The sequence below is a fragment of the Microtus pennsylvanicus genome, chromosome 14, assembly GCF_037038515.1.
Source record: "Microtus pennsylvanicus isolate mMicPen1 chromosome 14, mMicPen1.hap1, whole genome shotgun sequence".
NCBI classification, from domain to species: Eukaryota; Metazoa; Chordata; class Mammalia; order Rodentia; family Cricetidae; genus Microtus; species Microtus pennsylvanicus.
Window position 1 is genome coordinate 52,509,315 of NC_134592.1, and position 27,148 is coordinate 52,536,462.

Sequence of the window (27,148 nt, forward strand, 5' to 3'; positions counted from 1 at the left end):
GGCTGCATCATCCGGGCAGTTCAGCGGAGGACGCTGGATCCCTTTTTAGGCTTGTCTCCACTTTTATGGCTGGCATGGTGGAGTCAAGGACTCTCCTCTGCAGACACAGCAGGAGAGTCCGTGTGCGAGCTGCTTCAGCTTGCTCTGGCCTCTGGCATGGAGCCTCCTGGAGCAGGCATCCTAAGAGAAAGGAAGTGGAAGCTAACAGTTGTTTAAACCCTGGGTTCCAGGTGAGCGAGGTGTGCTTTTCACTGCACCCTGATGGCCAACCAGAAACGAAGCCCAGACCCAAGGAAAGGGCACAAAGATTTCACCTCTTGATGAAAAAGTATCTGACTTGGTTGATCATGTTTTAAGGTCATTACATGGGAAGAAATTGCTCCCTTCTCCCTGTAAATATAATTCCATTTTGCTGATACAGTAAAGAACTGAGAATTATTAGAGGTATGCCATAGACATCAAAACTATAATCTCTTCAGAGCGTTTATCTCTTCACTGTTTACCAATCAGACAGACAGAGCTACAATTAAGGCTCAATCTTTGCCTCCGTTTCCTCTTCCACATAAAGGAGATAATAAGCCTTCTTGTGTGGAATGAGAAGCTCATTTCCAACTATAAAGCGGAATGTACTTATAGTTGTCTTAGGAAATGCTTATTAATAGTGAATTACCTGTAAAGTGTCCCACACAAGTGAAAGGTGTAATCATTACGTGCTTAAGGATCATGCAATAGAAGCCTTTTCTGGGCTCCTCGGGCGGTTATCCATGCCTGGATCTCAGAAGCCTTAATTAGTTCTGCTAAACATGCAGCTAAATAGCAATCCTATTTTTTAAAAGGATAATGGTTTGCCCAATCCTCTTAAGTATTTGATGAGACTGACATGATGAAATATTTATGGGTTCTTGGCTTTTACAAAAGGATTGTATCCAAAAGCGAAACCTTCCTAATAGTACCGACAAATGGCCAAATGCATTGGGTCCTTGCTGTAGCAAACAAAAAAGAAACTCCTAATTTAACTAAGGGGATAGGCGTGAAGATGTTAGACTAGTTCTGATCATGAGCAAAGCTGGCCAGCTCCTGATTTGTTTCGCAGGCCCAGTAACCAAGTGGGGTTTTCCCACAGGGGTCCTAGGAGTTAGGCAAAATGACTTCCCGTTAGGCAATTTAGACCACGGAAAGCAATAACTTCCTCAACTCAGCCACTTACGGGAAGATTGGTTAAATAAGATGAGAGTTCTCCTAGCTGAAAATGGGACCTGCAGCTGAGAGGTCGGTTTCCAGGGGACCAGAAGAGGGAGAGAGCTCTATTGCCCGGCGAAGCAATGTTGCTGCAAGAAAACAGGCTGAGTAGAAAGCAGAGTCACACCCAGCCAGGCAGGGAGCCTGGGCTGCGCATCTGTATCCCAGTGTCTGCTTCCATGTCACCGCCAGTGTTTGCGGGCACGTCGCCTGTGGTCTGAAGAATTGTCTGGATTACTGTAAACTTATTTCCAAAGATTTTATTATAGAGACCCTTTGTAGTGAGCATGTGAAAGCCAGCTAAAAGATCATACTCTGCTCCCTAAATAAAATTCTGTATGAGAAAATCAAAGTATATAATGAATGCAGTCACTGGACACATAGCCACTACCATATCATAGGAATTAGTTCACCTTCAGTGAACTATTTATGAGCCCACTAACACCCTCTCTGGCTGATTATATTATATACTTTATTACTATAATGAGATATAATAAAAAGTAAGCACTTTTATATAGAAGAGATACTTATGTTACTGTTGCTTATTAAATGGACATATGGTCAGATGGTTTATGTTTATACCTACAAGTTAGTACTACTCTCAGCCCTGGTTAAAGAACTTTCTTCTTAATGTATCTCTTCTTTGAGAATTTGTATACATGTATATTGCAGTAGACAGCAATTGATGCAGAGACTCACTAAAACTGGTCCAAGTGATAAGAATATGGTATTGCTGAGTGCTCGGCCCTAAATGGGACTTCTACATCATCTCCCATCACAGGGTCTATGGAACATACTGGAAGAAGAGAAAAAAAAGACTGAAAAGGCAGGCGGAAGGGGAAGAATGTCGTAGAAGGTTGTTTCCTGAACACGGCATGGCAGTTGTCCTCGTGAGATTCATAGCAGCTGTGGCTACCTGCGAAGACCAGCAAAAGATTGGGCTGTCAACACTCCATCATAGATGAGTAAGGGGCTCATGAGGCCCAGCCCTCCCTGTGGAATGACTGACAGTTAATGTTTCCCATGGGAAAGGCTATCATGTCCGCCAGTGGTGTATCCACTGGTAGGTTGCCCATGTGCCAGTAAATAACTCATTTGTGTTCATGCAGTCAACACTGACTAAACTCAGGGTGCCAAAACAAAGAGAGGGAAAGGAAAGAAAAAGCTAGAAGGGAGGCCTGGGAAGAAGGGGCTCTGTGGGAGTAGGGGTAGGTTAGAAAAGGTCATGGGAGTTCGTGTGGTGAAAACACATCATATACTTGTATAGTATTCAGAAGAAGAATAAAGACGGGTTTATTTAGCTCAGAATTCTGGAGGCTCGAAGTCTGGCACCTTCTGTGCGAGGTCCTCACTGCTGTGGCAGGAGCGTATGTGAAAACAAAAGCTCAGGTTGCAGGAAACTGAGACCTTTCCAGAGTGGCCTTCACCCTAGTAACAGCTAACTCTGGATCCCATGGCACTGCCTTTACCTCTTCTAAGGACATACACTCAGTGAGCTAAGGACCCCAGGCTCACTGCTCTACTGCCCCACAGCTGCCTAGCTTTTACAGATTGAGGACCATGGCTCCATCACAAGAATCTTCAGGGGATAAACAGCATTCAAACCAGCAGAGATGCTGGTAAAACACTGCGTAGCCCTTAGAAAATGGGAGCCCATACGCCAAATCCAAGAGAGGACATAAAATTATCAATAGTCAAAAAAGGGGGTGAGGAGACAGTAGGAGGTTGAATGAGTATTTTCAACACAGAGAGCAGGCAACTCATGATCTCATTTCCCAGGAGGTCTCAACAAAAATGCCGTTGACTTCTAATAGCACTGCTATTGGCTTGTCACAGTCCCCTCGGCACCGACCACTCCAGAAAGCCTGGCTCCTAATACAAGTCACTGATGTCATATGAAACATTTCCCTTCATTTGCTAATGTCAAAATATTCTGTCACTTGTTAAATTAGAAATTAAAAGCCAATTTTTTACATGCCCTCTCCAAAATGTGGAGAATGAGGGCAGCTATGGAGGAACTGAGAAACATGCACTGACTACAGATTTCTCCGAAATCCATCCATAAAATAGTGAAGGGTTTCTGTTTAATAGATTCTCGACAAGCCACATACTGTGCTCACTGAAGCAAGAAGTAGAAAGAAATGATTGAGCAACATTAAAAGGTGGAGAGACAGACCCTTTTCTCTGGAGTGTTTCATATTGAAATAAAAGGCCCAGCGGAAGCGTTTGGCCTCAGCAGCCAGGACACCCGCACCCTGCCCTTCCTGGGCTGCCAGGACATAGAGTCCCTGGAGAGGCCCATTCTCTCTCCATATTAAGGAAAAAGTGGAAGCAGAAACTGCCGGCAGGATTTTCCAGTTCACACTGCCTCGGAGAGCAGTTCCGCTCATCTGCTAGAAGGGTTGGGAAAGGAGCAGACAGAGATCCCGATTCGAACTGAAGTTCGTACTGCCTCCATTTTCATCGGCCTGGCTGGCAATGATTTTATCTTCAACAAAGCGGAATCCTGTTACAATCCAGTCTTCTCAAATGTTTTGAATTTTAGACTTCTAAATAAGGAACACGAGTCCAAAACACCCTATATTCTCTGTTATTTCTGTACACACGATAAGATGCATGCACACATACGTGCCTGCCATGGGGCTTATAGGAGTGCTTATGAATTCCTGCCTGCCAACCATGCAGGGCCTGCACAAGCACAGCTGGAATGAAGACGCAGGATAGCTTTTAGTGAGTATCTCCCAGCCATATTCATTTTCAAAGTATTGGCTGCTGCGTGTCTTTAGCATGTTCATTTAAGCATGAGAATTAATGTACACACTTCTGCCAAAATACATCTGTACTCTGAGATTCCTTTGTGTGATTTAGATTTTTTTCTTATACTTATATTTGAATTTAAAATTTAAATTAAAATTAAATTTTAGTTTGAAAATTCTTCTAGTGGAAATCTCCCACCCACTACTGCCTCCCCTTTCCTCACCGTCATCCCTCCCAGGTCAAGGGGAGAGAACCCATGCCACTGATTTCTCTAAATAATAAACGCATTATATTTAGAGGATATTTCCAGTTTGCTAGCAATAGATGTTTTTAACTAACAAACCAGTGTACCTCACACCGATATAAAACCTTCCTTGTCTACAGCTAATTTCTGTACAAAATAAATGACTGCACCCATGCCCAGCACAGTTGAAAACTGTCACTCGTCACGTACAATCCAGATGGCCATGCCCTGCACACACTCCCGCCTCCTCTCCTCGGGTATCTTTATAAAAAAAACAAAACAAAACTCCTCTAATCCCAATACAGGTTATTTTTAAGCTCCCTGATTCCTCCAGCAAAGGCAATGTCTTTAGTGATGTTACGCACTTAACAATGGGAGGGTAGCGTTTGAAATGAGAAGCATCGTTTCTCAGCGATCAAATGGTATCAGTGGACTTTTCAGAGTCCAAGGGCTGCAGTTGCTGCTGAATAAGAGACAAGTCCGAGGGTATGCACAAGAAAGGGAGAGAAGATGGACGGGTTTATTCCTGTCAGCGTTAAATACAGCTCCATACAGCTCTTAGAAGTCCGTGCCTGGGCCAGGCCATCACGGGGCTCTCATCTCCTCGCAGGGTCTTCTTCCCTTTCCTTTCATCAAATGAGAATGTTTCTCCTCTCACAGCCCTATTACAGGATTTTCCCCTGTTGAACTATTCCTTGCAGCGTGTTCTTTCTTTGTTCAATTGTCATCCTTTTAATATCCGAAGAAGTAGCAGCCTTGTTTTATTTATATGAAAGAGGATGACCTCTGGAATCAGACTTCCCAGGTTGGAGCCTCAAATCCAGCATGTTATTTGTATGACTGTGGGCAAGATGCTCAAAATATTTGTGTCTCATTTCCCTCATCATAGACGAGATTTTCAAGGCAGGGCTCTCCTCAGGAAGCCCAGGCTGTCCTCCTCAGGAAGCCCAGGCTGTCCTGAAAGCTGTATTTTTCCTGTTTCAGCTTCCTAGGTGCTGGCATCACAGACCTGAGCCGCCGTACCTTGGAAGAGTCAGTTGTTAAAGGTAAGCAAAGCAGTTACTGTTTAATAGAAAAAAAATTTAATAATGTTGAAAAATAATGAAAATTTGGTTTTACAAATGAATAACATTTCTTTGCTCATGCTATTTTCCAAATTACGTTGCTCGTATATATGCTTTCTAAACTTACATCTTTTTATTTCTGCCAAGTCTTCTTTAGTCTTTATCTTCGCTTAGTCCCCCCGAGTCATTTCAGTATTTTGTTTACTTAAAACCTTATCTCCTGGAGCTGGAGAAATGGCTCAGAGGTTTAAAGGACTTGCTGACTTGCTGCTCTCACAGGGGACCAGGGTTCAATTTCCAGCATTCACGTGGTAGGGCAAAGCCCTCTTTAACTCGAGCCCCAAGGATCCACCTCCCTCTCGACCTCCTCAGTCACAAGACACACATGTAGTGTACATACATGCATCCAGGAAAACAATCATACAGATAAATAAATCAAAAATGTATTTTCTAAAAATGTGTTTCTTGCCTGTGATCTTAGCTTAGAGCTGGGACTCTCAGGTTTGCCAAAACAACAACAAAAAATTACACAGGTTACATACTGATGACTCTATGTGAATTCAGAACACTGAAGTCACAGGTGCTGCAATTTGATGGCCCCACCAAAGTCCACTTATGGGAAAGGTGCCTAAAGTTGGGATGTTTGTGAAGTGACTGGTGGGGAAGGCTGTGCGCTTAGGATGATCTAATGTTGCTACCACAGGTGCAAGATTATGATTATCAGAGTGGCCTTGTTTATTATAAAAGTTAACTGGGTTCTATTAGGCTAACCCCCCGAACACACACACACACACACACACACACACACACACATACACACACACACACACACACACACACTTTCTGCCATCAAATAGCATAGCAAGAAGGCTCTTGACACATCTGACACTTTCGTATTGAAATTCCAGGTATCCAAGTTCAGGATTCTGAGAGAAAGTTTTTTATAAGTTTTCCATTTTTTTTAATTGCTTGCTTTATGGATTGATTGGCTGTTTTGGTTGATTAATTGTTTGGCCTCGCACTTGTGATCCTCATCCCTCAGCATCCTGAGTGTTGAGATTATGTCATGAACCGCTACATCTGATAAGTATCTGGCATTCTGCTATAGTCACACACAACAGACTAGGACTCAAGACAAACAAGCACCCTGGGGATGGAGAGATGTAGATTGCTGATGTAAATTAAGAAGGATGGATTCAGTGGACCAAGGGCTCTTACAAGTCACCAGGCCTACTGAATGACACTTCCAGCTGCAGGTGATTTAAAAAACAGAATAGTCTTCGCCTTTCTCTTCTTTCACCTGCACAGCCTGTCTCATCTCCACCGCCACACTGGAAGAATACAAAGGAGGGAGGCATTTAAAGAGATGCTGAGCTGCATTAAGCAAAGCTGGACAAAGGCAGTACAAGCACTGACAAAAAAGCCTAACGACCCAATACTCAGACCTAGAGCTTCGAAATTTCTTTCCCAGAAAAACAACAACATCAACAATAACAGAAGAAGAACAAAACATAAATCCGTAGTCATGATGAAATGAAAAAGACAAAAAACAAACCCCAGGGCTGGTGAGATGATGCAGTGAATGAGGTTACTTGCTGCCAAGCCTGAGGACCAGGGTTTAGTCCCCACTAGAGTCCACCTGGAAGACGAGAACTGACTCCCGCAAGTTGTCTTCTGACCTCCACATGTGGGCCATAGCAACTCAATTCCCTGCACCCACATTGAGCTTACACCTTCTTGTAACCCAGCTCCAGTGTAATCCAACACCCTCTTCTGGATGCCATGGGCATCTACACTCACATATGCATACAAACACACAGAGAGATGTAATTTAAAAATTATTAAAATTTATTTCCTTTCCCTATAGCAGCTCTTCTCAATGAGTAGAATACTTTTTGTCTAATCTTTAGATACATTCTCATTAACTAACAAAATTAGAAAACATAATATACAAGCAAAACACTAGTGAGATTTTTTTAAAATGCCCAAACAAAGCAATACGAGACACAAAGTCTACAGAAATACTGTTGAGTTTATTTTGTGGTTGCCATTGACTTCTGGCCATAGAGCCTACCCTGCCTATCCTTAAGTGTGGTTAAGACTCCACTGAACAAAAGCTGATTTTCCCTTTGCCATTAGGTTTCAATTGCAGATAGCTTCTAGATAGGAGGGGGAAGCCCAGGTCTGCTTCCCCCTCATCACTGGGACTCCCATCTGACTTGAGCTTGTGCATGCTGCCATAGCCTCTGAGTGGCTTGGTTCTATTGTGCCTGGAGGACACTGCGTCCTTGCAACCATCCATCCCCTCTGGCTCTCATCATCTTCCCGCCCTCTCTTCCCCATAGCTCCCTGAAGCCTGAGGGAAGCTCTCCTAAACTCTTTGATCAAGCCCAATCTACACAGACCCAGCAGTGCCTACCACAGTGCAACAGAGCAACATTCTCCAGGTACCATCACCAATATGCTTTTATTTAACTTTTTGTTTGAAAAGAGCAAATAGTCAAAAGTATCCACAGTCTCAAAACATCATTATATTAAAAAATAAAAGCCTTTTTTACCCAAGCCAGTTCCTGGGGTCAGTTTCTAACAATATTTTGGAGTCTCAACTGTATACATATTGATATGTCCATATCTGATATTTATGCACAGGTCTCTCTCTATAGGAATACAAATATCGCTTCAATAGCACTTGTTAGGCTTTCATTATTTTCCCTTATTTTCACACTGGTCTATCATGCAAACTGTCTCGTTCACATGTCATGTGCATATACACCTCTGTTCTTACTTATACTTTTTTAAGAGGAGTTTTTTAAGTAGTGTCTAAAGCATAGTAGGCACTCTGATTCTTAGCTATTCCTTACATTATTCTGCATTGTTATAATATATGTATATGTATGCCTTTCCAATCATAGAAATACTTTTTTTTTATCAAAGAGACATTTAAGGCAGGAGTGTACATCAGCAGATAGAGTGCATAGTGGTTTAAATAAGAATGGCCCACATAGGTTCATGTATTTGAATTTTTAGGGATGACACTGGTTAAAAGGATTAGGAGGTGTGGCTTTGTTGGAGGAAGTGTGTTACTGGGTTGGGCTTTGGGGTTTCAAATGCTCAAGTCAGACCCAGGGACTCTCTCAGCCTATGAAGCTGGGTATAGAACTCTCAGCTGTGAAGTGGTTTAACTAAAACAGCACTGTTCCCCGAGTGGTGGCAATTGGCAGCAGGCCATAAGGCCATGCCACAGGTCCCCAAAGCTGGTCCTGGACAGGGAGACCCCAAGTGGCCTTCTGGTCCAGCCAGTGGGTCCTAGGCAAGTACCCCATGGTGGGTGAGAGACCAGGATGGATAGGCACACCATGCAGAGTGAGGTTAGATATTTATTTAGTGGGTTGTGGAAGGAAAGGTGAGAGGGAGGGAGAAGGGGAACGAGGAAAGAAATAGAGAGAATGAGAGAGAGAGAGAGAGAGAGAGAGAGAGAGAGAGAGAGAGAGAGAGAGGAAGAGGCATGGGAGGAGAGGAAAGGAGCCACGGCCGCAGCTACCTCTTTGGGAGAGAGATGGAAAGGAAGGGGCTCAGACTGGAAGCAGAAGGAAGAAACTCCTGCCTCTGAAGTGGGGAGGGGAGTCAGTAGGGCTTGTCTCTTAAAAGGGCAGGACAGACCATTACATTCCCATCCCTTTTTTATAATTAAAAAAAAGTGGGAATTTAGGCACAACAGGTTAAAGGAATTGGGGCATCAGATTCTCAAAACTGCTTCCTGCTTATTTGTGGGCATCATCTTGCGGGGGGGGGGGGACCTGAGAAAGCTGGGTGCTGGTCACATCCCGGGATAGCTGGTCTCTTTGCTCCTGTCTGGTGTTTGTGAATTAAGAATGTATGGTATCTCTTATAGCTGTTTAAGGTATTGGCAGAACAGAGGACAAAGTTAAGTTTAGGAAAATAAAAATTTCAGGATCAGGGAATTGAGATGGGTATATTTGACCTGTTTAAGGTGGATCATTCAATTCAGCTCCCTGGAACTCACAAGAATTCTTTGGGTTTGTGAAAAACATAAGTTTTAGACATATGCATTGTATAAACAGTAGCATATTTATGTCAGAATGACTTGACATGTTTTTGCACAATGAAAAGCATCTTTAAGACTATGAAAGGCAGAATGGGAGTGAATTTTGATAGCATGCACTTGTCCTCACACCTTTATAACTTGCAGGTACACACCTTACTAACTTCTTTTTGTATTTTACTAAAATTTGTTTGGTGAGGTTGTACTTTTAAACTGACAAAACCTCTCAGCTGTCAAACTGCATCAGAGATCTTTGAGAAGGATAAAATTTTACTTGAGTTATTGAGTTAAAAACAACAGAGAACTTACTTGGTTGGCACCTAGAGCTACTCCTCAGAGTCCTCCATGGACACTGAGGGTCAATTTTTCTTTTGCTGTTTAGCACAGGGCCTGCCAGGCTCCAGAAGATCCTGTGGGCTATGAAATCTGCAGGAGGATAAGCCTACCTTGACCTGAGCAGCTAGGCTGTCAATTCCAGCAATTCTGTCCATGGTCTTGTCATCTTCAGTCTAGATAAAAGGAAGTTTGTCCAGTGGTCAGTGCTTGGCAGTTGAAACAAATTGCAATTGGATGTTGTTCTGTGCCCATTTGTCTTCTGTCTTCTTTGGAGGAAGTAGAGTGCTGCTGCTAGGAGCCAACCTGTCTTTTTTTGTTATGAAAAGTCTTTAATAATTAAATATTTAAATGCCATATTCCCCAGATCTCTGAGCAGTTGAGGCCTGTTTATCAGGTATAACTATAGTATAGAATCTATCTGGAGAATTGGGTCTAATCTTGACTGTACTGGCTCTTAACTTAAAAAGTAGATTTACACTCATAAAAAGATAGAAAGAAGAAAAAACTGCTTGCAATAGAAGGTTAACGGCAGAACTGACAATAGTAGAGAACAGCTTAATATATTTTAAATCAGGGTAAGAGTAAATATATCGTATTTTATGTAAGAGACTTAAAAGTACATACCAACTTATTGTTTTGTAGTCTGAAATGAGATACAATGAACAGACAATTATAACATTTAACAGTAAACATAGGTGTATTTAAGTTACATGTGTGTACAAACATACAGAGTGAAGAGGAACTGAGTGAGGTGGATGCTCTTGGTGAGCCCTACCAAAGGCATGCCACTGCACAAAACACACAGGTAACAGGGTCAACACTGGGGAACCAGGCAGGGAATACCTCAGTAAAGATGGCAGAACTTGGTCACCTGACTTGGCCCTCAGTTAAGTTTGCGGTGGAGTCACCTGATCTCAGTTAAGATGGTAATAAGGTCACCTGACCTCAGTCAAAATGGCGGTGGTCACATGTTGTATGGAGAAGCCACACCTTTTTTGAGCCATGGGAATTTTGCCTAGAGGCATGATCTGCCCTGTTGCTGAGCCACCATGCCATAAGCCACAGCAGGGAGCGAAGGTTGGAATTGAAAACAGCTGCCTCACAGATTGGTTTCCATGGGATCAGCGGTAGCGGTGGCAGGGATAGTTTGAGGAAAAGTGGAGCCAGCAGGACATTGGTGGAGCATAGTTTAAGGGTTTAGACATAGCGGAAAATGTGAAAGACACCACAGGGCCTATAGAAGAGTATCCTCTCTATATAGGTGGGGTATGAAACAATGGCAAACACCACAGGGCCTGTAGAAGAGTATCCTCTCTATATAGGTGGGGTATGAAACAATGGCAAACACCACATGGCCTGTAGAAGAGTATCCTCTCTATATAGGTGGGGTATGAAACAATGGCAAACACCACAGGGCCTGTAGAAGAGCGTCCTCTATCTACAGGTGGGGTGTTAAAGCCTGACTGGCTCCCGTCTGGGCTACTCAGAAGCCATAGAAGCTATAGGCCGCACTGAGCATTCTCTCACAGTGAGGACCACTTACGAGTGTTCCAAAAGAAAAGAAAAAGAAAAATCCGTAAGACCCTGGGCCCCCAAATCGAATGGACCACACAGTACGTGCAGTGCTAATGCAGGAGGACCAATACTGGATTGTCTGGTCACATTTTTAGCTATGGATAGTGAAGGGCTCACACATAGCCATGAAGGCTGTGGTTGGGAGCTGGAAGGGAAAAAATCGTCACCAAAGCTACTGGTATGTGTAGAGGTTGCATTCAGGCAGATATAATGTAGAACTGTTGCAAAGAAACCTGGTTTGGGAGCCCAGGGTTCCATGTTTCCACAGCCAACCTGACCGTGGGCTAGAGGGAATGTGGTAAGAACCTGGCTGAGTACCAATGTTATGGTAAAAGTAAAACCAATGTTATGGTTTAAATAAAATGCTGCAGGTCCCTTAGTGGCAGCAGTGGGCAGCTGGCACGAGACTACAGCAGGCCACAAAGACAGCCAGTCCCAGGCAGGGAGCCACATAGTGGGTGAGAGACCGAGATGAATAGGCACACCATGAAGAGGTTGGATATTTACTTAGTGGGCTATGGAAGGGAAGGAGATGAGGAAAGAGAGAGAGGGGGGAAGAGAGGGAGAAAGAGGGGAAGAGGATGGAAAGGGAGGAGGGAGAGGAGAGGAGCCACAGCAGCAGCTACTTCTTTGGGAGAGACACAGAAAAGGAGAAGTTCAGACTAGAAGTGGAAGGAAGATCCTCCTGCCTCGGTGGTGGATGGGGGAGAGAGTCAGCAGGGCTTGTCTCTTAAAGGGACAGGACAAACAATTACAAGCTCCTTGTCCAGCGCCATGTCTGCCTGTGTGCTCACACTTCCCACCATGCTAATAATGGACCAAACCTCTGAAAATGTAAGAAAGGTCCAATTAAATGCTTGCCTTTATAATATTTGCCATAGTTATGGTGTCTCTTCACTGCAATGGAACACTAATTAAGACAGAGTGCTTGCCTAGCAAGCAAAAATCCCTGGTTTTGATCCCTATTATTGTAGGCATAAACCCTACAATAGGTGTGATGGTACATGGCTAGAATCTCAGAAGGTAGAGGCCAGAAGGTCAGAAGTTTAAGGGTGTCCTAGACTATATAATAAATTTAAGGCCAGCTTTAGCTGTAAGGGACACGAAGGGATAGAGGGTGAGAAGGAGGTAGGGAGGGAAAGAGGGAGGGAGGGGGGAAACAGAGACAGAGAAGGCTTCAGTGAAGTTATGTGACTTAGAAAGGTAGTGTTTACCCCAGGTTCCATAAACTGTCTGGCAGAAATCCCAGGGACAGGTATAAGAATCTCCTTTTGAGTTGCTGGTCAAGAGAGTTCAAGAGCTTCACAAAACAAGAGAGCCTATTGCTGTTGCCCTTAGTTGCCTCCCAGAAGTTTACATTAACTTCCTATTGGTGAAGACACAGGGCACGTCAGATATAGGATTCAGAGGATGTAACCTGGATCTGACATGAAAACTTGCTCCCTAAGACTAGCTTCCATAGTGTAGGAAGACATTGTCAAAGCTGCCAAGGAAGGCAACCAATCAATAGCCCTATCCAGCTGTGACACCCATGAACCACAAAAATATCCTGTATGGCAATAGTGACACTCATATCTTGGCTGTAACCAACAGTAGTCTAGTTGGACTTAAGAAGTTTCTCTTTGCAGCAGATAGAGACCATCACAGAAAGTCACTGCGGTCAAATACAGAGAGAAACAGAGTGGCGCTCCCAGCCCCAGTTGGCACATGTACAACACAGTCTCCACACCTAAGGCTCTGAGAATATCACAGAAGAGTGTACAGAAAGATTATAAGACCCAAAGAAGCAGAAACTCTGCTATGAGAGTGTGTCTCCTAAAAATAACAGGGAAGCCTCATCTATGATACCTCAGCAGTGTGGCAGCAAAATAAAGACCTGAACAATGGCAACACTGATAGACATGCTAACACAGATGGAGAAATTCTCATGAAACTCCCAAAAAAATCTATAGGAAAATAATAACTGCTAAGAGAGGGTGAATTAGTCTAGTCTCTCTGGGGAGGTGTTGCCTAATTGGTTATCTAATAATATCCATCAAAACATATAGATACAAGCAACACTAAATGACTCTACAAGTCAGTTGGGGAGGAGGAGGTATTGCACACACATGGGTTGAAACAATAGTACTTAAAGAAGAAGAGGTCATGAATTTGAGAGAGAGTGGGGGAACACAGGAGGAATTATAGGGTTGAGAAGGATGTGTAGAAATTATGTAAATATAGCACTAACGTATGAAATTCTCAAAAAAGATAATCCAAAATTTTAAAGCCACAGTTAAAAAATTACAAAATATTTTCTCAATATGTCTGTTTTAGAATCTCAAAGACCTGGAGTCAGCCATTACAAACTTCTACGATTTAAGATTAATTTTTATTGTGACTTAAACTTGTCTCAATTTTGTTCAACTAAGACCAAAACACAGAAGCAAATTAACTACCCAGACTGATATGGCTACAACTGGTAACAATGACTACCCATTGAAAGTCTGGGAGAAAATATCTCAAAAACTTTATTTTCTGTAAGCATGAACCAAACTAAATTTGTGCAAATCAATTGTTACTTTAAATATTAGCATTAAGTGCAGAATTTTAGAGGATTTCATTACTAAAAATTCTGCAGTCTACTTACTTAGTTTTTCCCTGTAGAACATCGTTTGTCTCCACTACACTGAAGACAAAATTCATCAGACAGGTAATTTTCCATTGAGATGAATAGCTGGTATCTGACAGGAAGGCACTCTGCTGTTGACTGAAGGAAGATCAATATGTTTCACAGGCCAGGAACAGAGACAGCAAAGATGCTAGTCTGGGCCTAATTTGTATTCAAGGGTTAGTAGGGACCACCCAACTTTTCATTCACTGGAGCACCAGAGTTATGACAAACCTTTTTCTTGGATGAGTTCTGGATCTCAAGTGCTAAATGGAATCTTGGCTGAAGGTTGAGAATTTTGTGCCTTAAAGGAAGAAGAATGTGCTTTGGGGAATAATGTTGAGAGCACTGGTGATTTAAACATCCATACCTATCACTTCCAAGCCATTGATAGTAAAAATGAAAACTTCCTAACCATAAGCAGTCAACCCAAGTTTCCCCTTTCCCTCAGTCCCCGGTGATTTCTAACTCACTTTCTGTCTCTGTGTTGCCTATTCTGAATATTTCAGCCAAACAGTCAACCAACAAACCAGGTGTCTTAGTTATGGTTTCTATTGCTGTGGAGAGATGCCGTGACTGTGGCAATTCTTATAAAGAAAAACATTGGGGCTGCTTTACATTTTTAGAGGTTTAGCCTGTTACCAGCACAGTGCCACATGGTGGCATACAGGCAAACATGCTGAAGCAGGAGCTGAAGGTCTTTACATCTTGACTCACAGGCAACAGGAAGTTGTCTGAGACACTGGAAGGTATCTTGAGCATAAGAGACCTCAAAGCCTGTGACACACTGCCTCCAGCAAGGCCATACTTACTCTAAAAAAGCCACACCACCTAATAGTACCTAATAGTACCTTGAGGGCCATTTTCTTTCAGACCACCACACTGGGCCTTTGAGTTTGGCTTCTTTCTCTTGTCATTGTGTCCTCAAGGTTCATGCTAAATTATATGTTACTATTTAGTCCTTTATATAGCTGAGTAATATTCTTCTATATGTCCATTCATCAGTTAGTGAATAGTCTGGTTATTTTTACTTTTTGATTTTGTGAATAGTGTACCAGTTTTTGCTTAACATCTGTGTGCAAACCTTTGGGGTGTATATACCAAGAAGTATAATTGCTAAGTGACATGGTACCACTGTGTTTAACAATTTAAGTCACTGTCTAGCTGTTTTACACATGACTACACCATTTCACATTTGTACCGTTATTGTACAACGGTTCCAATTTCTCTAGATACAAGTTAGTATTTTTATGTATGTGAAGTGTTATGTTTTTGTGGTCTCTATTTATATCTCTTTAGTAATTAATGATTACCCTCTTTTATGAGATTAGTTGGTATAACTTTTGTGTTGAAATACTTACTTAAGATTTTGCCTATTTTTTAACTAAATTATTCATTTATTTGTTAAGTTGCAAAAGACTATTTATTCTGGATAAAAGTCTCTTGTAAAATGCATAATTATCAACTATTCTTTACCATTCTGCAGTTTGTCTTTTTTTTGATGGTGCACAAGTTGTTAACTTTTGCTAAATCTGGCATCCAGTTTTCTTGTTGTTGTGTTTCTGCTATCATATGTAAAGAACCATTGTCACCTCACAATTACAGATCTAATGAGAACATGTATCTAAAACACACTGGAATCATATTTTCTGTTTCTTTCATCAGAAGTAGAGTATATTTCTGTCACTTTGAAACTAGTGACCTGCTCTGACCAACACAAAAGAAGTGATATTTGAAACTCAGGTCCACACAGACATTATTAGAAAAGAAAAGAGACTGAGTCACCCCCAGTGGACATCCAAGATGTGACTGATGTCTTCTTGGTCTTTGATGTAAGTAAACAAATCCACCTGAGAAAGTCCAACAAATACTGTGTAGGGCAAAAAGCCACACAGATGGCCATGATATCACATGATATTTAATTTAAAAGAAAAATATTTAAAATATTGCTGTCTCAGCACTGTTAGAGAACCGTTGATCAAATATACCAGTGATGAAGTGCATCCAATGAAGGCACTGCTGGAATGTTGGCAAAAGGTCTAGAAGACCAGAGTCATATGACATTCCTAAAGTAACAATAAACATTCTGAATTTCTGAAAGACTAGGGAACTAACTGCGGAAAGACACAAATGAATATCATATCATTCATTTATTTGATTCACTTAAGCTGACAATTTAAAGCAACCTGATATCTGTTCTCATGATAAGGATTGACCCCAAGGTCTTGTGCATGCTGGGCAGGTTCTCTACCACTAAGCTACATAGCCAGCTTCAATTTTATTTTTGAAAGTTAACTTCTAAACAATAAACTTCTCTCAAATTAAAATTTTTAAGTGCAACTCTAAATTAACTTAAACGTAATAACCAAGTGTGAAATACACGGGGTCAAGAAACCAAAATGGATTAGGAAAGTTGTGGCCTTAAGATAGGTTGTTGGTGAGAAACCTGTAGATATATGATGATCACAGCAAAAAATGTCCAACAAACAAGGCTTTCAGGAAGGCTGTGATTGAAAACTATTAGCATTGAACCCTAAGATATGAAAACATCAGGGCATTTTTAATTAAACAGAAAATCTAAAAGTGTAAATTTGCCTAAAGAATGTCAAAAATACAAAAAACAAACCAAAAAAAAGCAGTTTGGAAGTCTTTTTCCCAAAAGGAAAAAGAAAAGAAAATAACTGAACCATTACAAGCTTCCCCAACAGGATTTCATTAAAGAATTAATGTCACTTCTAAATGATTTCTCTGCACCACTGAAAAGGCCGCTCGTCGTGGCAATGCTCTTCAAAGCACTGCTCTAAATGCTATTTGCCTGTGCTAAGATAGACAATTAATATTAAGCCACAGTGAAGTGCAATGTTCCTGTTGTACAAATCAGTTACTTACAAAGTGTCAGACCCCAAAAAAAGGGCTATTGAAACCTAATGAAAAACTGTAGTGCTTAATAAGAATAAGGTTTTTCAAAACATCATTGGTAAGCCAAGAAGCTGAAAAGTCCCTGCAGAGACTTCTGTTTAGTTCTTAAATTACTTTCAAACTCAGAGCTGAAGAAAAAAGAGAATCAAAGGCCCAAACATTCAAACCTTTAATAAAATATCAATGACTATCTTCATATAGCATCCCATAAGGACTGCCCGTTCCATGAATTGCAGTTTCCAAAGTGAAGTAAACAACTAGTGCAGTCTTTAAAATCACTCTAAAGGAGTAAGCACATGCAAACACTCCAAGATCTCCGGGAAGGAATGCCAAGCGACTGCCATGCCCCCACCACCAGTCTATTGCCAGGTCTCTTTTGTGGCAGCTCTCTCCACATGCAAAGAAAAACAAAGCTAGAAACTACTAAAACTATTAATATAATGTCAGTTTCATTTTATCAGACAAGAATATAATTTGTGTTACTTCTCATATAAAAGATTGGAAACCATTATGAAATGTCAAGTTGTAGTAGTTATATTTATAAAGAAGTTTATCAACTGTTTTATCAACTGATAAGTAAAAAGTGAAAAATCAAAGCTGCTATTTAAGAAATAATTTAGCTATAAATGAATTGCGGCCTGGAAGATGTAAAGTACTTCAATGTTATTGGAGTGAAAAATTGACTTACAATTTTATAAATGTTTCTGAGAGAAAAGAAAAAATGCATTATCATTTTTAACTGAATGCATTCAGATATATCAAAACATTTCCTTAGAAATTCCAGGTGGACTGAAGTCACATGCAATCTTCAAAGTACACAATCTTTGTTCTTACAGCTCCTAACTCTGTCAACACTCATTCTCTACATTCAATATTAGATGTCAAAAGCAATGTTATAAATCTATTTCTTTAAACACATTCTATAGAGGCTGGAAAGTTGGCTCAGTGGTTAAGAGCACTGGTTGCTCTTCTAGAGGACCTGGATTCCATTCTGAGCCTATATATGGCAGTTCTCAACCATCAGTACAGTTCCAAGGAATCCAACATCTTCTTCTGGCCTCCATGGGACCAGACAAGTTATAAACAGATATACATTTGGACAAATATTCACACATATAAAATAAAATAAAAATATGTAATCTAAAACATTTTCCTAACTACAAAAGGAAAATTTCTTATTTCCAAGTAAAAGTTAAGACATTTATTTTTAAAAACAATGAATGCAAGATATTACTTCAGTTTTCCTGTTTGTTAAAACTTGCTCTGTGTGGCAACACCTATAAGATCCTCTCAAGCCTAAGCCAGGCAAAACCGTGACGTAGAGAAAGGGAACTGGACACAGAGTCCCAGTACTAGCCAAGAAGCTGTTTTCTTTTAGGAGAGGGGCAATAAGTTTTCTTCAATATAATGACATTAGATATACCAGGGCAGGAGGAATTGCCCCCATAGGTTTATATATTTGAATACTTGGTCATTAGGGAGTGGAGCTGATTGACAGGGATTAGGAGGTGTGGTTTTGCTGGAGAAGTGTGTCACTGTGGGTGGCTTTTTGGTTTCAAATGCTCAAGCCAGGCCCAATGTCTCTTTCTTCCTGCTTTCTACAAATCTGGATGTAGAACTCTCCGCTCCTCCAGCACCAGGTCTGCCTGTGTGCCACCATGCGAATGATGGAATAAACCTCTGAAACTGTAAGCAAGCCCCAATTAAAGGCTTTCCTTGAGCTACCATGGTCATAGTGTCTCTTCACAGCGATAGAACATTGACTAAGACGTCCACACTCCAGGACAGGACCCATGCTCAGGAGTAGTTGACCAACACAAATCAAACTCCATTTGTCTGTGTGTGTGTGTGTGTGTGTGTGTGTGTGTGTGTGTGTGTGTGTGTGCGTGCGCGCTTTGGGTTTTTATTTGGTTTGGCTTGTTTGTTTGCCTATTTGTTTGTTTAAGAGAGAAAGAGCAGGAAGCTGGTGGATAGGGAGGCAGGGCAGTATCTGGGAAAAGTTCTAGGAGAAAAAAAAATATGATCAAAATACATGGTATGAAATTCTCAAAAAAATAAATATTTAAAAAAGAACAAAAAATTAAAATAAATAAAAATGAGAACAGTAAATAAATTACTTCATGTCAACATCTGTCAATCTAAAAGAGAATTCAAAGCCTACAAATAGGAATCAAAGATTGCACACCAAAGAATGGTCATTCTTTGGACAATTTAGAACAATGAAAGAAACACACCCTTTCTTATCAATAACCCTGGTCTCAAGTTTTAGCCCCCTTAAAGATCGTGTTTCCTGGAACAAGACGACTGACCTATCTGCACCTGCTTCTTCATCTTTAAAATTGGCTAATACTCTGCCAGCTTTGTAAGAACCTTTTTTGCTTTAGTGGAAGCCATGAAGGCAATACTAGGACAGCATTAAATTATTAGTTACACAGTTTCTCCTTATCTCTAGAATATTCACAACTGAAGCATTCTCCACTCCCACATTTGTCCAAACCTAACCACATTACACCTCATATCAACAAACTCACTAACTTTTGCCCTAGACTCCACCCAACTCAACAGTTACACAGAGCATAAAAGGTCCACAAGTTCACATCACCACCGTGTGAGATAAGTTGCCGAAACACAAAATGGTCCATAGAGTGAGGTCTAGGGCATCCAGAGCTACACAGAGAAATCCTGGATGTAAATATTTCTTCATTTTTGGAGGATAGGAAGAGGATGGGATGAATGGCACAAGCTTTATGTTGACTATTTAAGCATTACATGTTAAAAAAAAAATTAAAGAGCCTATCATTTGACCCAAAAGCTCTATGCTGCAGACTATGAACATCCTGAGAATGTAGTAGACACCAAAGAATTTTATCATAGTTCTGGGAAACTATGTTATCTTTGATTCTTTAACCTGTTTATAATATATTCTGAAGTTTTTTAAAAAGCAAGTTATAAATTATATGATTCTATTCATACAAATTAATAAATCAGATGCTCATTCGTACATGAACACACAGTCATATGCAAATATAGATAATGGAAAGAATGATTGGTAATTTTGAATAAAAAGAATATTCATTGGCATTCTCTCTTGATACACAGTATTTTTCAAAATACATGTAATTAAAAAAATAGGCTACCTTTTAATTTAACAATATAGTTATACCTTAACAGTGACCTCAGATAAAATCCTTGGAACTGAAAAATGTTTCTACCAAGGTTCATCATGAAAGTAGGTTAAGCTCATAATAAAATCATACCTAAAAAAAAGACACCTTTTCATGTTATTTCAGGTCTCTCCCTGCCATGATGAAATTTGCCTTTATTTATGTTAATATGCAAATGTGTCACTCCGGTCTTCCAAAGCACTATCCCGATCTAAAATTCCTCTAAACCAGAGGCTAGGTTGCATATTTTCCAAGTTTTCCTCTACAACACGCTGGACACTGCAAGATTCAATGAATTTACAGTCCCTACACAGTGTAGGTACTCCAAGCCCAAGCCGTCCTTTCCCCAGTTCATTTAAGGGATACTTAGAAACTGTTTCATGAAACCGCTACCCATGCTCTAGTGCAGAGAGTGAAAGTCAAAGGAGAGTGTGCGTGTGACTGTGTTCTGAGAAAAAGCTGCCACATTGACTAAGGATGATGCAGCATAAATATTTTCCAAAGGTGTTTTTGGTAGACACATAAGTTTGCTCAGCTGCCTCTAGCATATTCCTGAAAAATAAAACTTAAAAGTCACCAACCTAAAGTGCTGTATTATCTTACAGCTTGAACATTAAAATGTTAAAAAGGAAGAAATCTTAGAAGTTTCCTGCTCTTTAATATGTAGATTTCCACTAACGGCAATCGTTTACAGGCAGCTGTCGCCTTTAATATTTCAACTTCTTCATGCTGAGATGTTAAACCCTATCCAGTTTTCAGAAATGCTTTCTCATTCAGTATCAGCTTTACTAATTTCTAAGTAATAATTCTTCTCTCCTGCCTGAGAATTACAGAGGAAGGGAGGCAATGCAACGGACTTTGAGCAATAGACTAATTAAAATAGTTTCTTATTCTGAAAACTTGTTTGTTCAAGGATACATGGAAATTATAATAAGTGAATTTTTTTCTTTTCCATTGCTCAGCACACATCATTTAGATGTGGTTTCTTTCCTCATTCCATAATTCACAGTGTCTACTGCCAGTCAGTAGAAAGCTCCATGGTTAGTTCAGCTCCAGAGGAGACAGAGTCATGATCCTTGATGAATTAAAGATAAAATGTCTTCAAAAAAAAAACCTACAAAAGAAATGAAATACTGTACTGATGATAGTCCTCTCTTTTCTGTGACACCTTCCTACACTTGAGTTCCGGGATAATGATGCTTTGTGGCTTAAGTATTAAATAATCCATATGCATTCCTCTTGTTTACTACTTCCTGTCTTAGGAAGCAACAGCAGCTTTGATGCAACTTCATGTTAGCTTCCCCTGGATTTTTACTACATAAACAACAGTAACAACAAAGAACACGTAGCCAATTTGACAGTAATAACTTCCTAGTCCCAATAAAACAGCTTTCAATAGTCAAAGTCATCCATTAGTCAATGAAACAATGAGCTGGCCTCTAAGCATTATCTCTTTGCAAATTCATCTAGACATACACACACTGCATGGAAACTGTTCAGAAGAACCTATAAAAACCTGTGGAATAAATGAAGGCATGTGTGAAAAAATATCACACACAGAGCTGGCAACAAGTCCAAAGACATCATTTCACTCCGAGTGCATGGTATACAAGACATGGTTCTAATTTTCCAAGACACAATTCCAATTTTCTGCAGAATGAGTAGAGTGATAAGAATAGAAAGGAATGAATGAAGCAAAGAGGGAGCCAACATGGTATAAACTATTCTCCTAAAAAGTTCACAGAGCAAATGAAGAGCAGGCTATTGCTTGAAGGTGAAATAGTTCTCCAAACAGGAGTCGAGATATCCATTGAGAGCACTGGAAACATAGGCAGACAGCATGGAGCCTGGGTACAATATTTCGGAAAACCATCAGGCAGTTTTACACATTCTTAAGAAAACAGTCCACCTGTAATCTAGCAATTCCACATGTAGATACTTACCTAAAAGAAACAAAGCAATAGACTGCTCATCAAAAGAAAAGATTTTAGTAAGGTATGACTACTTTGTTCATAAATAAAAACTACAAAACAGCTCCCATAAGACAAATACATTGAACAGTGCTCATATAATGAAACAGTAGTTTCTCCTGCTTCATTAAATAATAGATAATTTCAAAAACCAAATTGAGCTGTATAGGCAGACGTTTCTATCACAACAACAGCTCCCAAATAGACACACAGAAGCTTATATTAATTACAAATGCTCAGCCAATAGCTCAGGCTTGTTACTAGCTAAATCTTACATTTTCAATTAGTCCATATTTTTTTTTTACCTATGCTTTGCAACATGGCTTGGTAAGTTTTCTCAGTACAGCATGGCTATCTTGTTTCTCTCTGCATCTGCTGGTGACTCCAGAGTCATAAGACAGCTTTTTGGGGTGATTCCTACCATGATCCTGGCCGTGGCAGGTTTGTACATTCCAGGGTAAGAATGTGAAGATTAGATACATTAGGTTGGAGGAACAGAGATAAGAAAGAAACACAGAAACACAGGATAGTACCAGGATGGCAACTCCATGGATCCTGAATGCTGAATTTTTGAGCTCTGAGTTCTGAGTTTGCCTGTGTTTAATTTTCCATACACTTTTATACTCCAATACAAAATGTGGGGGAGAAGGAAAAAGATTGCCTTAATATGATACAACGGATAACCAGAACAGTTACTTGTTTCAATGCTTGAGACATCAAGTCATTAATTCCTGGGTATTTGATGTTTGGGGCAGTAAATGCACCCTAGACCAAGTATCCTGTAGGAAGTTGCTCCCTAAGTCAAGCCTCTTATCTCAAAAGATGAAACAGAAGTATGCTTGAATTCTCTGAGCTTTGGTCAGGGTGGATCAGATCTACCTCTATGGACCATTTTAGTGTCCAAGCATCAAGTAACCACATCCTAGATGAGGATATGGTTTTTGTAGCCACACCTGTAGTCAACAACTTTAAGAGCAAAAATAAGCTCAAACTCTCTGACCTTCTTCTGACATGGTGGAATAGGCTCACATCTTTGGGTTCCCACACTCCAGATTTTACCCTTTTTCTCCCCATTGTTCTCAATTTGGCTCTCCCGCCTAACTTAACCCTGTTCAGCTATTGGCCAGTCAGCTTCTTTATTAAACCAATCACAGTGACATATATTCACACAGTGTAAAGGATTATTCCCAGAGCTGAAGAAGCCAAGCAGCAGGGAGTACATACTGCGAGGGTGCGCAGATACGATGTTCAAGAGCAGGGAACTTAATCAGTGTTGATGAGCTAAGAACAATAGTTAAGAGCACAGAAGATCCCAGCACTTAGAAGGCAGAAGCAGACTGATCCCTGTAACTTCAAGGACAGCCTCATCTACATAGTGAGCTCCAGTCTTGCCACGTTATTTGGTGTTGTCATTGCTCAGGTCCTGTTTAGATAATTATATTGTTGAAATTCTGTGGCCATATTTCATATCTAGACGACAATCTCACAACAGACTGCCTGATCTTCTGTTGTTGACAATCTTTCTACCCTGGCCTTTGCTCTGTTCCCTGAGCCTTAGGTTATAAGGGCTGTGTTGTAGATGCATCAGTTGGGGGATCACAATCACCCCATGGTTAGTTGTTCTCTGCATTTTGACTGATTTTGGCCCTCTGTAATGTTCTCCATCTTCTACAAAAATAAGCTTCTTTGTTGAGGGGTAAGGGCTACAATGACTTGTGTGTCTTAAGTATTTAGAATGAAATAATGCTACTGTAGAAAAGTAGCAGTAGTGGGCTCTTCTCTAAGATCCATGAGCTTACTAAGAAGAGTTGCCTGGGTTTATAGAACCAAGCATGACTATGCCAGTTGACAAGTCAACATGGATGGGAGATACCTCATGTGGTTCTGTCCCTAGATAAAGAACTACAGGGATTTAATGACTACTGTGAGAGGAAGAATTAGTCTTCCCCAGGGATGAGCTCCGTAATTGATTATCCAGTACTTGGTAATCAATCCAAAAACATATACATACAAGCAACATCAGATGAACTAAGCAGATTGTACTTATATATTCATTCATTATTAATAATTAAAGAATGAGGGCCTATGAATTTGAGATGGCATGAGGAAAGGACATTGGAGGGGGTGACAAGTGTCTTAATTAGTGTTCTATTGCTATGAAGACACACCATGACCATGGTAACTCTTATAAAGGAAAACACTTTATTGGAGCTAGTTTATAGACCAAAGGTTTAATCCATTATCATCATTGGGAGGCATGACAGCATGCAAGTGGATGTGGTGCTAGAGAGGTAGCTAAGAGTTCTACAACCAGATCCACAGGCAGGCAGCAGGAAGAGAGAGACACTGGGCCTGGCTTGAGCATTTGTGGGACATACTTTCTCTAATTTGAGGTCACACCTCCTAATCCCTGTCAAATAGCACTGCTCCCTAATGACCAAGCTTTCAAATATATGAGTCTATGGGGCCATTCCTACTCAAGGCTCACAACAAGAAAAAAGGACATGATACAACTATCCTTTAATTAAAGTGAAAATTTTAAAACCAGGTGCAAAGAAGCACATGCCTGTAATCCCTGTACTAGGGAGGAAGAAACAGGAGGATCCCTGGGGTTTGCAGGCCAGTCAGTCTAGCCAAATTAACGAATTCTAGATTCATCAAAGACTCTCAAAAATTAAGATGGAGGTGAGCTGAAAAGATGGCTCAGCATTTAAGACCACTTCTGGTTCTTCCAGAGACCTGAGTTTGGTTCCCATCATCCATGTAAGATGATTGGTCCCCAGCTCCAGGGGTTCAAATGCTTCTGACCTTTGCCAGCACCTGTCACCACACGCATACACATATACACATAATTCTAAAATAGTAAGAAAAACAAAATTATTTAAATAATGAAGTAGAGAGTGTTTGAGGAAAATGCCTGTCAGCCTCGGATTGTATACGCAGGTTCAGGTACATCCATACATAAACATGCACATACACAAAGATATATATCTTACAAGCCCTTGATAAAAAATGAAATAAAGAGCAAATATTGACTAGAAATACAGCTAGCATTCACCAAGCCCAATAGTCTGTTCCTATGACTGAATAAAATCAGACGTTGTGGCTCATACCTGAATTCCCAGCACTAGGGAAGTAGAGGGAGAAGGTTCATAAATTCATAGTCACACTCATGTATCCAGGAAGTTATAGGACATCCTAGGCTTCATGAAACCCAGTCTTAAGGAAAAAAATATTTGAGCACAGGAGATTTCAAGACTGAGGACAGATCAATCTTTTGCTACCTCAGAAGAAGCTAAAAGCATAAAGGAACTGGCAGACACTTTCACCTTGACGTCACGGTATGCATGCTGGAGTTTCATGATAGCTTTTCTTTGGCATGGTGACATTAAATAAGACCACAGCGACAAACACAAATGACACAAGTGCAAGCTTCACCTTTTCCTCTCCATCCACAGTTCGTACATTTTATTACTCCACGCTAATTTTTACTTACTGGTGTAGCTAAGAAAACTGGCAACGTTTTCAAAGCCTTGTGAAAGTCACAAACATGGCCAATTCCTTCAAATTAATGAGCCCTAAATTCATGATACTATTAAGAATGTACTTCTACTGCATAGAAAATAAAATTCTGGCGAGAGGAATAAAACATTTCTTTGTCTTCTCAGGTGAGCACCCACATATAATATGCAGATTTCGAGAACATCTAGGCACTCTGTCTAATGACTTCAGTAAATAAAGGAAGAGGTGAAAAACTACATGACAAGAATACACAAAACAAATAGTTGCCCATTCTAAATATGGGACCAAGAGAGGGTGGTGAAGAACCTGAAAGTAAGAAGATTGTTTCCCATCAGCACCTGCTCCTACCCCTTAATGAAGACAGAATCACTGACCTTCATTCAAGGATGAGGAGCGGGGACTGTAGTCGAGGTTATTCAGAGAGAGGCATTGCATTCTGAGGGTGTCAAGTGCTGTAACTTGAAAGCTGCTTCAAGGCCAGAGCAGAAACACAAGAGAAGCCATTGATCTGCGTGGCTGCTTTCTTCAATCCCACTATAAGAATTTTATCAAAGCTCACACTCAGCTCACAATGAGCAAGCCAGGACTGGCAAGATAAGCCTAGACTTCAAATAGGAATCCCAGTTTTGCCACATTCAGAATGAAGGGTAGCTTGAAAAGCTTGCCCCTAGGAAGAAAAGTATTTGAGAAAAGTGATAGCAAAAACAGAGGCAGGAGAGGCACCTGGGAAAGTTGTTGTCATGCACAAGTTCATAAACCATACCTCATAAAGACACACAGATCTCAGGGCCTAGAGCTTAGTAATATTACCATTACTAGAGCACTCACTTGCTTTACTCCATTTAAACCTTTTGTCAAAGCAACAATCCCTTATCATCATGATGTTTAGTCAACGGAGACCAGGAAGCTAAAGGGACCCTGTAGCACATGGTAAGGAAATAACAGGTCTAAGACTTATCTCTCATTCTATCCCTCCATGAGCAATATTATGTGTATAAAACTACAGTGGCAGTAGATTCTGCTCATGAAATACAGAAGGCCCTATCTCGGGGATGGGCAGGAGACAGAGGGCAGAAGGAGGAACCTGAGGGACACACTGCAGTGACCAGGGGGAGCATGACCTAGTGATATTGGGTGCTAAGAGGATGCTGCTGTGCGGGGAAGGGGCATGGGGTGGTTATGTTCTCAGCCTACACTTACGTGCTGAGGACAAGGACAACGCATTGTTCATGCTGTCAAATTCAACTAGCTGGCCACACACCATATATTCACCTTTATGTAGACATGCTTTGCTTTCGTAGACAAAAAAAAATATTTTAAAAAATCATCTATTCCTAATCCCAGGAGAGCTTTCTAAGTCTCTCTATATTTTTATGTTGTTTTATTTTTTGTTTTGGTTTTGTTTTTATCTGTTTGTTAATTGTATGGGAAATGGACATACATTCCTATCCTCTGATAATTATTTCAAAAGAAAAAAGCTCTATTTTCACAAATTCTTACCAACAATTATGAGACTTAGCCTTTTTCATTGGAAAGAAGTTCCAGCATCTTCATACAAAGATGGAAGATGGGGAGCAGACAGTGGATGCAGATTGGTACAACTCTCCTGCAGCCTTAATACCAACAGTCATGAGGCCCTGGCCCT

General features: G+C 40.6%; 1 protein-coding gene across 1 annotated transcript in view; it reads left to right on the forward strand.

Annotated features, from left to right (window-relative positions):
* The first annotated feature begins 4,631 nt into the window (after window positions 1-4,631).
* Window positions 4,632-27,148, forward strand: part of LOC142834730 (ubiquitin domain-containing protein 2-like) — an 81,432-nt gene continuing 58,915 nt past the window's right edge. Inside the window, 2 exon segments of the mRNA XM_075947552.1 lie at window positions 4,632-4,726; window positions 5,225-5,286. Of these exon segments, the coding sequence (XP_075803667.1) occupies window positions 4,632-4,726; window positions 5,225-5,286 (157 nt within the window).